This window comes from Littorina saxatilis, linkage group LG16 (genome assembly GCF_037325665.1).
Source record: "Littorina saxatilis isolate snail1 linkage group LG16, US_GU_Lsax_2.0, whole genome shotgun sequence".
Classification (NCBI taxonomy): domain Eukaryota; kingdom Metazoa; phylum Mollusca; class Gastropoda; order Littorinimorpha; family Littorinidae; genus Littorina; species Littorina saxatilis.
This window is the reverse complement of record NC_090260.1, coordinates 9502311-9516896: the sequence shown is the minus strand read 5'-3', so window position 1 is coordinate 9516896 and position 14586 is coordinate 9502311. Positions and strand designations below refer to the sequence as shown.

General features: G+C 46.1%; 2 protein-coding genes across 6 annotated transcripts in view; both read right to left on the bottom strand.

Annotated features, from left to right (window-relative positions):
• LOC138950340 (antistasin-like) overlaps nt 1–7790 on the bottom strand; it is a 13980-nt gene extending 6190 nt beyond the window's left edge. Inside the window, exons 1-2 of one of the 3 annotated variants that reach the window (XM_070322094.1) lie at nt 7174–7790; nt 3892–3954 (exon numbers count right to left, since the gene is read on the bottom strand). In XM_070322094.1, coding sequence (XP_070178195.1) covers nt 3892–3954; nt 7174–7231 — 121 coding nt within the window. In that variant the 5' untranslated portion in view covers nt 7232–7790. The remainder of the gene's footprint in view (nt 1–3891; nt 3955–7173) is intronic. The other 2 variants (XM_070322092.1, XM_070322093.1) reach the window with 2 other exon arrangements.
• Nucleotides 1–14586, bottom strand: part of LOC138950329 (uncharacterized) — a 135839-nt gene that overhangs the window by 63526 nt on the left and 57727 nt on the right. The window lies entirely within an intron of this gene.

Sequence of the window (14586 nt, the reverse complement as noted above, 5' to 3'; positions counted from 1 at the left end):
ATGTGCCATTGTGGTGACACGGGAGTGGGACATGGCTTCCGTCTCTGGGTCTTTACATAAAGTTGACCCGTGTCCGTCCCGGCCCAAACTCGAACCTGCGACATTCCGATCACAAGTCCAGTGCTCTACCAACGGAGCTACCGGGACCCCCTAGAGCAAACAAGAACCAACGGAGCTATCGGGTCCCCCTAGAGCAAACAAGAACCAACGGAGTTACCGCCCCCCCTAGAGCAAACAAGAACCAACGGAGCTACCGGGCCCCCCTAGAGCAAACAAGAACCAACGGAGCTAACGGGCCCCCCTAGAGCAAACAAGAACCAACGGAGCTATCGGGCCCCCCTAGAGCGAACAAGAACCAACGGAGCTACCGGGCAACCCTAGAGCAAACAAGAACCAACGGAGTTATCGGGCCCCCCTAGAGCAAACAAGAACCAACGGAGCTATTGGGCCCCCCTAGAGTAAACAAGAACCAACGGAGCTACCGGGCCCAACTAGAGCAAACAAGAACCAACGGAGCTATCGGGCCCCCCTAGAGCAAACAAGAACCAACGGAGCTACCGGGCCCCCCTAGAGCAAACAAGAACCAACGGAGCTATCGGGCCCCCCTAGAGCAAACAAGAACCAACGGAGCTATCGGGTCCCCCTAGAGCAAACAAGAACCAACGGAGCTATCGGGCCCCCCTAGAGCAAACAAGAACCAACGGAGCTACCGGGCCCCCCTAGAGCAAACAAGAACCAACGGAGCTATCGGGCCCCCCTAGAGCAAACAAGAACCAACGGAGTTACCGGGCCCCCCTAGAGCAAACAAGAACCAACGGAGCTATCGGGCCCCCCTAGAGCAAACAAGAACCAACGGAGCAACCGGCCCCCCCTAGAGCAAACAAGAACCAACGGAGCAACCGGGCCCCCCTAGAGCAAACAAGAACCAATGGAGCTATCGGGCCCCCCTAGAGCAAACAAGAACCAACGGAGCAACCGGGCCCCCCTAGAGCGAACAAGAACCAACGGAGCTACCGGGCAACCCTAGAGCAAACAAGAACCAACGGAGCTACCGGGCCCCCCTAGAGCAAACAAGAACCAACGGAGCTATCGGGCCCCCCTAGAGCAAACAAGAACCAACGGAGCTATCGGGCCCCCCTAGAGTAAACAAGAACCAACGGAGCTACCGGGCCCCCCTTGAGCAAACAAGAACCAACGGAGCTATCGGGCCCCCCTAGAGCAAACAAGAACCAACGGAGCTACCGGGCCCCCCTTGAGCAAACAAGAACCAACGGAGCAACCGGGCCCCCCTAGAGCAAACAAGAACCAATGGAGCTATCGGGCCCCCCTAGAGCAAACAAGAACCAACGGAGCAACCGGGCCCCCCTAGAGCGAACAAGAACCAACGGAGCTACCGGGCAACCCTAGAGCAAACAAGAACCAACGGAGCTACCGGGCCCCCCTAGAGCAAACAAGAACCAACGGAGCTATCAGGCCCCCCTAGAGCAAACAAGAACCAACGGAGCTATCGGGCCCCCCTAGAGCAAACAAGAACCAACGGAGCTACCGGGCCCCCCTTGAGCAAACAAGAACCAACGGAGCTATCGGGCCCCCCTAGAGCAAACAAGAACCAACGGAGCTATCGGGTCCCCCTACCGCAAACAAGAACCAACGGAGCTATCGGGCCCCCCTAGAGCAAACAAGAACCAACGGAGCTACCGGGCCCCCCTAGAGCAAACAAGAACCAACGGAGCTATCGGGCCCCCCTAGAGCAAACAAGAACCAACAGAGCTACCGGGCCCCTCTAGAGCAAACAAGAACTAACGGAGCTACCGGGCCCCCCCTAGAGCAAACAAGAACCAACGGAGCTACCGGGCCCCCCTAGAGCAAACAAGAACCAACGGAGCTATCGGGCCCCCCTAGAGCAAACAAGAACCAACGGAGCTACCGGGCCCCCCTAGAGCAAACAAGAACCAACGGAGCTATCGGGCCCCCCTAGAGCAAACAAGAACCAACGGAGCTATCGGGCCCCCCTAGAGCAAACAAGAACCAACGGAGCGACCGGGCCCAACTAGAGCAAACAAGAACCAACGGAGCTATCGTGCCCCCCTAGAGCAAACAAGAACCAACGGAGCTACCGGGCCCCCCTAGAGCAAACAAGAACCAACGGAGCTATCGGGCCCCCCTAGAGCAAACAAGAACCAACGGAGCGACCGGGCCCAACTAGAGCAAACAAGAACCAACGGAGCTATCGGGCCCCCCTAGAGCAAACAAGAACCAACGGAGCTACCGGGCCCCCCTAGAGCAAACAAGAACCAACGGAGCTATCGGGCCCCCCTAGAGCAAACAAGAACCAACGGAGCTATCGGGTCCCCCTACAGCAAACAAGAACCAACGGAGCTATCGGGCCCCCCTAGAGCGAACAAGAACCAACGGAGCTACCGGGCAACCCTAGAGCAAACAAGAACCAACGGAGTTATCGGGCCCCCCCTAGAGCAAACAAGAACCAACGGAGTTACCGGGCCCCCCTAGAGCAAACAAGAACCAACGGAGCTATCGGGCCCCCCTAGAGCAAACAAGAACCAACGGAGCAACCGGCCCCCCCTAGAGCAAACAAGAACCAACGGAGCAACCGGGCCCCCCTAGAGCAAACAAGAACCAATGGAGCTACCGGGCCCCCCTAGAGCAAACAAGAACCAACGGAGCAACCGGGCCCCCCTAGAGCAAACAAGAACCAACGGAGCTACCGGGCCCCCCTAGAGCAAACAAGAACCAACGGAGCTATCGGGCCCCCCTAGAGCAAACAAGAACCAACGGAGCTACCGGGCCCCCCTAGAGCAAACAAGAACCAACGGAGCTATCGGGCCCCCCTAGAGCAAACAAGAACCAACGGAGCTATCGGGTCCCCCTACAGCAAACAAGAACCAACGGAGCTATCGGGCCCCCCCTAGAGCAAACAAGAACCAACGGAGCTACCGGGCCCCCCTAGAGCAAACAAGAACCAACGGAGCTATCGGGCCCCCCTAGAGCAAACAAGAACCAACGGAGCTACTGGGCCCCCCTAGGGCAAACAAGAACCAACGGAGCTATCGGGCCCCCCTAGAGCAAACAAGAACCAACAGAGCTACCGGGCCCCTCTAGAGCAAACAAGAACCAACGGAGCTATCGGGCCCCCCTAGAGCAAACAAGAACCAACGGAGCTATCGGGTCCCCCTATAGCAAACAAGAACCAACGGAGCTATCAGGCCCCCCTAGAGCAAACAAGAACCAACGGAGCAACCGGGCCCCCCTAGAGCAAACAAGAACCAACGGAGCTATCGGGCCCCCCTAGAGCAAACAAGAACCAACGGAGCTACCGGGCCCCGAGTGAGGGCTGGTTACCAGGGACCTATATATAAAGATCTATAGTGTCACCTTGTGCAAAGACCACAACAATCACCATTGGAGGCGAAGCACAGTCAAACTGGGTCCAGACTTTCAGAACTAAATGAATAGCCCTGTAAACACTGTGCTGGGTCCATACTTTCAGAACTAAATGAATAGCCCTGTAAACACTGTGCTGAGTCCATACTTTCAGAACTAAATGAATAGCCCTGTAAACACTGTGCTGGGTACTCAAGGAGACAGCAGCAGCCAGACCCTATCATAAACAGAACTCTACAATTATCAGTTGTCAACTACGTAGAAGAAACGTCAAGCTATAAATAGCTCGAGCTCTTCAACGGCGGACAACTGCAGAATCTGCTGAGAAGGGTGACGCAGTTGTCTCCCTGTCACATAAGTCTCAAAACAGAATAATATAGAGAATACTCTACATGGTTTACTGTGTCATATAAAATTTACACGATTTTTTTAAAATTCAAATGCGAGTGAAAGCGAAATAGTCACACTCAATCCTGACCTTGAACTGACCTTGGACAGGAGGTAGCGAGTCTTCCAGCTGACGAGGGTCAGGGTCGCCGTCACCTTGACACACTGTTCAACAACGAACATAAAATAATCAGACCGTTTTGTTCCAATCAAGCGAAACAATAAAAAGTGTTTCACATTAATTCGAAGATCATGATACTCTGACAACGAAAAGAGAGAGAGGAGAAATATACAGCCACACAGAGAGAAGGGGGGATGACGGGAGGGAGAGAGGGGCTGAATAGTTGAGTGAGAGGGTGGAAGCCTGATATAAACACAAACACATCAGATGGGAACTCCTGTCTTGCTTATTATTTCCGGACGGGCGCAGTGGCGTGGTGATAAGACGTCGGCCTCCTAATCGGGAGGTCGTGAGTTCGAATCCCGGTCGCTACCGCCTGGTGGGTTAAGAGTGGAGATTTTTCCGATCTCCCAAGTCAACTTATGTGCAGACCTGATAGTGACTTAACCCCCTTCGTGTGTACATGCAAGCACAAGACCAAGTGCGCACGGAAAAGATCCTGTAATCCATGTCATAGTTCGGTGGGTTATGGAAACACGAAAATACCCAGCATGCCAACTCAACGAAAGCGGAGTGAAGCTGACTATGCTCTCAGAGAATAGTGTGGGGAAAGCAAATGGGCAAACAAGCTCACACGTAACCAGACAATTGTGGAACGCTGAAGAAGAAGAAGAAGACGTACCATGAATGAACAGCCTCTGTGCTCTCTGTGGACAGACACCTTTTTTGTAGTGAATTAAATGCGTAAAAGTGGCTTTCCAATAAAAAATGTAATTTGTCAAACACGTTCAACTCACCGCTTTACTGCAAAAGACATGAAAGAAACTAGTTTCAAACTTGCATCGGTCCCGCGTATCAATATTGATAGGCTGTGTGGACGATTATTGGCGGCCTATACCCCAGACGGGGTCACAGGCGTAGGTGAGGTGAGGAGGTGTGGACGATTTGAACTATAACCAACCAAGTAACGTATCAATATTGATAGGCTGTATGGACGATTTGAACTATATCCAACCAACCAACGTATCAATATTGATAGGCTGTATGGACGATTTGAACTATAACCAACCAACCAACATTCAATTCACAAAAGCAAGCAGTCGGGGTGCTGATGTTCGGTATGCTACCAAGTGGAGGGATGGTCTTATGTAAGGAAAAAGCCAAGCAAGATTTGAGACAGTGAACCGAAGTGTCCATGCGAAGGAGTGAACCTTTAACTGATACTCTCGTTCAACAAATGATTTCGCTGATCGGTGGAGTCACGCTGTTTAGTTCAGCCTGCCCATTGACAGAAATCCGTCACTTCTAACGTTTGCCTTCCTGGCCTCGCAAGTTGCACAAGTAGAAGGCGTCATTTTACAATAATGATCCGTGTTGTTATCAAGACATTAACATCTTTGAGTCTTTGAGATTTGAGTCTTGAGTATGTATCAATAATATTGGCATGACAACTGCCCCTCCCCCCAAAAAGTAATAATATTTTGTTTGTTTTTATTAGATGTATGGCTTACATTGAAACGCTTTCATTTGTTCATGACACAATACCGCATATATTCGATTGCATACAGACGACATCTCTACCACCACGCCGAATAAATAGTTACAGCGTATTTTATTAGCTTTACACGCAGTAATGCAGCAACAAGAGGAATATATATGAGGTTCATTCTAGACATCAACTGTAGTTACATCTTGCATGTTGAGAGCTGTTTAAGCGACACATGTCTAAACCTACTACCCTTCTTTTTTTTCTTCTTTGTTTTTGTTTTTGGTTTTTTTGTTGTTTTTTTTAAATGTTTTTATTCAGGCAAGCACAGTTTTATAATGACACATTCAAAAGCATTGTCACTGATAAGTCACAGCAATGACAGAGCTGAACACACATGTGATATTCAGTTACTTCGTACATTTTCAGAGCACGTCCCGAAAATCAGAGGAATACATTGACTATTTGTATAATGTACATCACTCGTCTTTATCCAACCGTTACTAGCTGTTGATACAGAATCCATTTTTTAATAAACTGAGTCTGTTTCATGAGAATATTGTGAGCATATTTATCAATTTGGTACTACCCTTCTTCGTGTTAAGAGGACCGTAGCTTTTGTGTTATGCCAACAAAATACGCTGTAACCATTTATCCGATGTATGTGTCGTGCCGAATTCACGGAATTGCCGAATTCGCGGAATCGGCAACATTTTTGCCCATTTCGCGTAATCGGCAAAACGCTGCCCAGTACGTGAAATCGGCAGCGTTTTGCCGAAAATGCGGAAATGCTTGTAAAATTTGCCCATTTCGCAAAAGCGACAGCTAGTCTGTTACTTTTTGTGTCACCGGAACATTGCATTAACATTGCTTTACCTCCGTACTATGTTTTGTATGATCTATGTTAGTCTGTGTCGAGCATAACTCAGGAAATGCATGAAAACTACACTTTCTGCAATAACTTGCCATAACGTATCGATTATTGCGATATATATCCATTGGAGTATCTAGTTGTCTGAGTGTGATGATATCCCAGGCATTTGAGAACTTTAAAACCAAAAAGTGGCTGCCGATTTCCCAAAATGGGCACATTTTAGAACCCTTTACGCGATTTCGGCAAAACGCTGCCGATTTCACGTATTGGGCAGCGTTTTGCCGATTACGCGAAATGGGCAAAAATGTTTCCCATTACGCGGAATCGGCAATTACGTGAATTCGGCACGACATATACACCTACAGATCGTCTACAACGTACCTACAGCACGTCTACAACGTACCTACAGCACGTGTACAACGTACCTACAGCACGTGTACAACGTACCTACAGCACGTCTACACCGTACCTACAGCACGTCTACACCGTACCTACAGCACGTCTACACCGTACCTACAGCACGTCTACACCGTACCTACAGCACGTGTACAACGTACCTACAGCACGTCTACAACGTACCTACAGCACGTCTACAACGTACCTACACAGTGATGAGAATAACAACAGGTACGAAAACACAAAGCCTAAATGTTCCAACCCTGAAAAACTGGCAGCATGGTACAAAATACAACTCTCCCGTAGGTAATCATAACGGAAGATAGTGTGAGACTTTGAGATTTATTCATATTGCTCACTACACATGAGAACCATGAAGACAAACACTGTGAAAGGTGACCACAAGAAAAAGTTATCAGAAAGAAAGTAGAGCATGTTCATAAATCACTGAAAACACAGCCAGATATTGTGAAAACAATTCGAGAAACTCAGCGAATTCAAACCTACCTGTAATGCACACACCAAGAAGAGCCACACAACACACAATTAACTGCTTTCCTTCCATTATCTTTCCTTTTTGAATCTTGCTTCAGCTTTTCAGTCGTTTCTTTTCTTTCTGATTCCCCTTCCGATAACACTTTCAATGCTTCTTTTCTTTCTAATAGTCCTTTCAAAAACACGTTCAGTTGTTTCTGACTCCCCTTTCCGATAACACTTTCAATGTTTCTTTTCTTTCTAATAGTCCTTTCAATAACACGTTCTGTTGTTTCTGACTCCCCTTCCGATAACGCTTCCAATGTTTCTTTTCTTTCTAATAGTCCTTTCAATAACACGTTCAGTTGTTTCTGACTCCCCTTCCGATAACACTGTCAATGTTTCTTTTCTTTCTGATAGTCCTTTCAATAACACGTTCAGTTGTTTCTGACTCCCCTTTCGTTCACACTGTCGATATTGCCCTCAAAACAGAGCCCACACTGTTCTCTACGCGATGTGTCCTTTACACGGGAGACAGTCGAAAGTCAGGAATGACATCAGTGCACCCCTATTTATTTGCGGGTAGATGCTTTGCCAGCCCTGGTACGTGGAATGCAAAGTAGAGACTGACGTCCACCTGTCTATAATTAACTAGCACCGTGACTCTGGCTGTGTCCGATGAACGGCAGAGCTAGGCATTGTGTGAATGACAAGTAGATGTCCTTACTGACGTAATGGGCGCATAAAACACATGACGCCTTCTACTTCTGCATCGTCTTTTTTTCTTGTTCGTCTTCTCCTTTCTAGTTTCTCCTTTCCCTTGATCACACTGTAGTCGTATGCTTGCATGGAAGGTTGTCGGTTGTTCGCCCGCTTTACACATTAGGTCGAGATTTCATGTTTCTTTTTGTCCATAATAAAACTACCCATACAGTTACCTTTCAAGATTTGTGTCTTATTCCGGGTCATTCGACTGACGAGTCAAAGCAAACATTTTGTGAATTAGGCTATTTTTCTTTTTTCGTACCGTGACGAATGGAACAAAATAATCTCAAGTGTTCGTGTTTGCATCTTTAGATTGCAATGTGTGTATGCGGGCCTTCAGGAGTACCACAAACTTTTGTACCAGGATCTTAAAAAACGGAAAATGAATTGCAGAGAAGTAGGTCTGTGAACGAAAAGTATTTCTTCTTTTACGCAGGGCTTCAACTCCTGGGTGTTTCACTTTACGCAGGGCTTCAACTCCTGAGTGTTTCACTTTACGCAGGGCTTCAACTCCTGAGTGTTTCACTTTACGCAGGGCTTCAACTCCTGAGTGTTTCACTTTACGCAGGGCTTCAACTCCTGAGTGTTTCACTTTACGCAGGGCTTCAACTCCTGAGTGTTTCACTTTACGCAGGGCTTCAACTCCTGAGTGTTTCACTTTACGCAGGGCTTCAACTCCTGAGTGTTTCACTTTACGCAGGGCTTCAACTCCTGAGTGTTTCACTTTGCGCAGGGCTTCAACTCCTGAGTGTTTCACTTTACGCAGGGCTTCAACTCCTGAGTGTTTCACTTTACGCAGGGCTTCAACTCCTGAGTGTTTCGCTTTTACGCAGGGCTTCAACTCCTGAGTGTTTCACTTTTACGCAGGGCTTCAACTCCTGAGTGTTTCACTTTACGCAGGGCTTCAACTCCTGAGTGTTTCACTTTACGCAGGGCTTCAACTCCTGAGTGTTTCACTGTGCTTCCCATTCCACCTTTGACCCCCATTGCTGTGCATAATGCAGTCAGTTAAAACGTCCGACGGGCGCAATGGCTTGGTGGTAAGACGCCAGCCTCCAAAGCTGAAGGTCGTGGGTTCGAATCCCGACCACGCCTGATGGGTTAAGGTGGAGATTTTTCCGATCTCCCAGGTCAACTTATGTGCAGACCTGATAGTGCCTCATGTGTGTACACGCAAGCACAAGACCAAGTGCGCACGGTAAAGATCCTGTAATTCATGTGGGAGTTCGGTGGGTTATAGAAACACGAAAATACCCTGCATGCGTCCTCCGAAAGCGGCGTATGGCTGCCTAAATGGCGGGGTAAAAACGGTCATACACGTACAAATCCACTCGTGCAAAAACACAAGTGAACGTGGGAGTTTCAGCCCACGAACGCAGAAGAAGAAGAAGAAGAAATTAAAACGCCCCTGGAGCTGCAGTCCGCAACAAGTAGATCATCAAGAGAGTCAACAACTCCCCGCCTGGCGTGACTTACAATTCAGGTCGCTGTTCTGGCCGCCTGTCATAGAGAGATTGGTGACTCGCGGCACGTGCGGTCCGTTTGTTGTCAGGCAGTGTGCCGGCGGTGTGTGCGCAGCAAACAGGGGGAGAATTTCAAATCGGCACGTAAAGCAGTTGCGTGACGTATCAACTCAGATCCTCAGAGCGTTGGACTTACAAGGTAGGTAGGTAGGTAGGTAGGTAGATGGGAAAAGATAGATAGATAGATAGATAGATAGATAGATAGATATATAGATAGATAGATAGATATATAGGTAGATAGAGAGATACATAGATGGATAGATAAATAGAGAGATAGAGAGATAGATAGGTAGATAGAGAGATACATGGATGGATAGATATATAGAGAGAGATAGGTAGATGGATAAAGAGATTGATAGGTAGATAGAGAGATACATGGATGGATAGATATATATAGAGAGAGAGACTAGGTAGATGGATAGAGAGATAGATAGATAGATAGAGAGATACATGGATGGATAGATATATATAGAGAGAGATGGGTAGATAGAGAGATACATGGATGGATAGATAGATAGATAGGTAGATAGAGAGATACATGGATGGATAGATATATATGTCACGGTAGAGACGAAGATCTGGTAGAAACGTCGTTTCTACCGGTAGAGACGAGGATCGTCGTTTCTACCGGTAGAAACGACGATCCTCGTTTCTACCGGTAGAAACGACGTTTCTACCAGTAGAGACGACGATCGGAGTTTCTACCGGTAGAAACGACGATCGGAATAAAACGTTTGTGTGTGTGTGTGCAATGTAGGTGATTTTGTCAATTATGAACACAATTCTATCTTACCGGAATGAACTCATTTTTAACGTTGTTTACAGAGCACGTGCATTTGTGGGAAATGTATTGAGAATGTCAGCAAATATTGTTCACCCACTAGCTACTACAACTGCCTTCACTGACCAGACGAAGACAGCAATCACAACTTTTTTTTCCTTCAGAGTGAACACAATTCGTGAAATATCTCTGTTAGTTTGACTTCCGAAAACAGTATTCCACAGACCTTCAATATTCTTATAGCCAGCTATTTTGCTATTTGCTAAAGATTGTTGACAATGGAACAAAAAGAAGAGTTCTACAAATTGTTAAGGCTTCACATTGATTCAACAAAAAGAGACTCGTTTACGATAACACAAGACAAGTACACACAGGCTATATCAGCCTTGCCGTTGGATAAGGGCGAGAAGTGTGGGAATGGCACTTCAAACTGCAGAGAATCGGTGACCAAATCATATTGTATTGCAAAAAAGCAAGTGTGCCCGTAGTGTGCAAGGAAGACCCAATGTAACACCGCTAAATGCAAGTGCAAGCGAGCAGCAGTAGGCTACCCTGCTCTACAAAATGTCACCCTAAATCCACCCGATCGTGTCTGAACAAAGACAATCACTCTGGTGGGTGAGTGTACCCCTCTTCTGACAATTCTTCTAGTGCACTAAATGCAGTTCCAAACTGTCTAGTGATGAGCAAGCCTTTTATGGGGGGGGGGGGGAGGGAGAGAGTTCCCTTGTGTATTATTTGTGCTATGTGAGGTGACTTTTACCAGCTGTTTTAAAGACTTGTGTATTATTTGTGCTATGTGAGGTGACTTTTACCAGCTGTTTTAAAGACTTGTGTATTATTTGTGCTATGTGAGGTGACTTTTACCAGCTGTTTTAAAGACTTGTGTATTATTTGTGCTATGTGAGGAGACTTTTACCAGCGGTTTTACTGATGACAAGATCAAAGTTTCTCTCGCTTTCAACTCGCAACCATCTGTTTTAAAAACTCTTGTGTATTATTTCTTCGTTTCTACCGGTAGAAACGTCGTTTCTACCGGTAGAAACTCCAATCGTCGTCTCTACTGGTAGAAACGTCGTTTCTACTGGTAGAAACGAGGATCGTCGTTTCTACCGGTAGAAACGACGATCCTCGTCTCTACCGGTAGAAACGTCGTTTCTACCAGATCTTCGTCTCTACCGTGACATATATAGAGAGAGATAGGTAGATAGAGAGATAGATAGGTAAATAGAGAGATACATAGATGGATAGATAGAAAGATTTAAAACATGTATAAATAGCCATTTAAATAAGGGGAAGTTAGCTAACATATTAATGAATGTGTGTGTGTGTGTGTGTGGGGGGGGGGGGGTATAGCTCAGTTGGTAGCGCGCTGGATTTGTATTCAGTTACCCGCTGTCAGCGTGAGTTCGATCCCAGGTTCGGCGGAAATTTATTTCACAGAGTCAACTTTGTGTGCAGACTCTCTTCGGTGTCCGAACCTCCCCCCGTGTACACTACATTGGGTGTGCACGTTAAAGATCCCACGATTGACAAAAGGGTCTTTCCTGGCAAAATTGCTTAGGCACAGTTAATAATTGCCTACCTATACCCGTGTGACTTGGAATAATAGGCCGTGAAAGGGTAAATATGCGCCGAAATGGCTGCAATTTCATCTCACACAGCATCACTGCAGAGCGCCTAGAACTGTACCCACGGAATATGCGCGATATAAGACTCATTGATTGATTGATTGATTGTGTGTGTGTGTGTGTGTGTGTGTGTGTGTGTGTGTGTGTGTGTGTGTGTGTGTGTGTGTGTACCCCCGTTTCCACAGGTTTGGTTGCCTAAATCACCATAAGGCAACCATCCACACGTGGATGGCAACCTAAACTCTGGATGGCAACCTAATTGTGTGGATGGTCGCTTCATTTAACACCGTTAAATTGACTTTTTTGACGGAAAGAATGTCATAACAATGTTCAAAATGACATTCTTTCCGTCCTCTATAGGCGACGAAATAGGTCAAATTTTGTGCATTTTTTAGTGCAAAATTCTTCGATGCCGGAGCGAGTACTGCACCCAGTGCTGTTGTAGTGCAAGTGCACTAGAAAGGCACTGCACCCAGTGCCGCCTCTTAGGTAACCATCCACACTTTAGGTGCGTGTGTGTGTGTGTGTGTGTGTGTGCGTGTATGTGTATGTGTATGCGTATGTGTGTGTGTGTGTGTATGTGTGTGTGCATGTGTAAGTTTGTGTGTGTATGTGTGTGTGTGTGTATGTGTGTGTGTGCGTGTGTGTGTGTGTGTGTGTGTGTGTGTGTGTGTGTGAGTGTGTGTGTGTGTGTGTGTGTGTGTGTGTGTGTGTGTGTGTGTGTGTACATGTGTGCTGCCAAGTTTCAAAACTTCCTCTAGGAAGCTGGAATCTTTAACGTGCGCAGACAAGCCATCACAGGTTACCCGACACGGGAAAAAGTAAGCAAACAAGTTGACACTGGGAAATGTATCCAAGCCAGACCCAGACGAGACGCCGTCAGACTTGTAGCGCACCGGTTTTTGAACTTGCATTAAAAGTTTGGGAACCAATTCTAAATTCGAATACCTTTTAGATACCTTTTATACCTTCCCCTGTTATACATGCCGTGCCCGAGGGAGATCAACATTCAGGCCAGCCTTCTAGGGATGTCTAGCGTAGCAGCCGCTTGCTAAGCCTGAGCAAATAGCAGCCCAGTCATTGTGAATGAACGGCACGGCTTTGTGTGGAGGCAGCGCAAACACCCCACTCCACCATTGCTAACGGCGAGACAAAGGACAGGACGGCGTCCAGCATCAGGTGTGAAACTCGGGTGTCTTGTTGACAAATGCATGATTCCCGGGTAGATGTATTACGTTTGTTTTTTTAAGTTCTTTCCTATGCTGACTGTTAGCAAATGATAACAGATATGTCGAGAAAATGGATATCAAGCATGAGCCGGTAGGCGAATGCTGATATAATTCTTGAGACATGTCTGTGATCATTTGCTAACGCTAACAGTCAGTTTATTAGAAATATTAGAAGTTTTAGTACCGTCTATTTCGATCAAAGGACCCCGCGAATTTAGACATAACAGCAATGGGAACTGAATCAGCCAATCACTCACCTGACGTGATGAACATTAACAGGTGAAATGCGTTACGGATATACTTATGACTGCTGCCAAGCACTGTATGCCTGTAAAAACAGTTGTGATAAATGAACGAGATGCCCCATGGATAACCGAGGGAATTAAAAAGTTGATAAGGAAAAAACAAATGATACACAGTTTAGCTAAACGTTTAGATTCTATGTGGTGTTGGGCGTTATTCAGACGCATTCGAAACATTTTAGTAGACAAAATTCGCAAAAGAAAAGAAGAATATGATATTGAATTGGACGATAGAATAATTTCGCAAATACATTTTGGTAACAAAGATTGGTGGAAGTTAGTAAATAATTTCATGACCAAGAAAGGCCTATCACAGTCAGAAATTCCACCAATTGACAATAACGGAATTATTTGTTATTCTGATGAGGAGAAAGCAAAAATATAAAACAAACGAATTCAATTGGTTGTTTTAACAGATTTTTGTCCAGAGATGACCCTCTAATTCCCCCGTATGTCTACTCTAAAGTTCGAAAAGCAGAAATCATTCACTGTAAATTAAGATTAGAGATAAGCGATTTAAATGCAGATATGTTTAAAAGACATTTGACAAATGATGTTTTCTGCAGGTGTGGTTTTCATGTTGAAAATTGTGAACACTTTTTATTTGACTGTCCATTGTACACGAATGTTAGAGCAACCACTATTGATACTCTACCAGATAATAATAATATTACTGTTTTGTGTGCTGTGTACAGTAATAGTGACAAGTCCTTGGCTGAAAACACAGCGCTGTTTCATCAGATTCAGACATTTATATTAGACAGCAAACGTTTTTGTTAATACCATATGTTTAGTCATTTTGCTATTAGAGCATTGAATTGATCTATAGTGGATGCAATCTCTCTCTCTCTCTCTCTCTCTCTCTCTCTCTCTCTCTCTCTCTCTCTCTCTCTCTCTCTCTCTCTCTCTCTCTCTCTCTCTCTCTCTCACTCTGCTTTTCGAACTTTAGAGTAGACATACGGGGGAATTAGAGGGGAAATGGAATAGAGCCACTTGTCAATTGTTTCCTGTTCACAAAAGCACTAATCAAAAATTTGCTCCAGGGGCTTGCAACGTAGTACAATATATTACCTTACTGGGAGAATGCAAGTTTCCAGTACAAAGCACTTAACATTTCTTACATACTGCTTGACTAAAATCTGTACAAAAATTGACTATATTCTATACAAGAAACACTTAACAAGGGTAAAAGGAGAAACAGAATCCGTTAGTCGC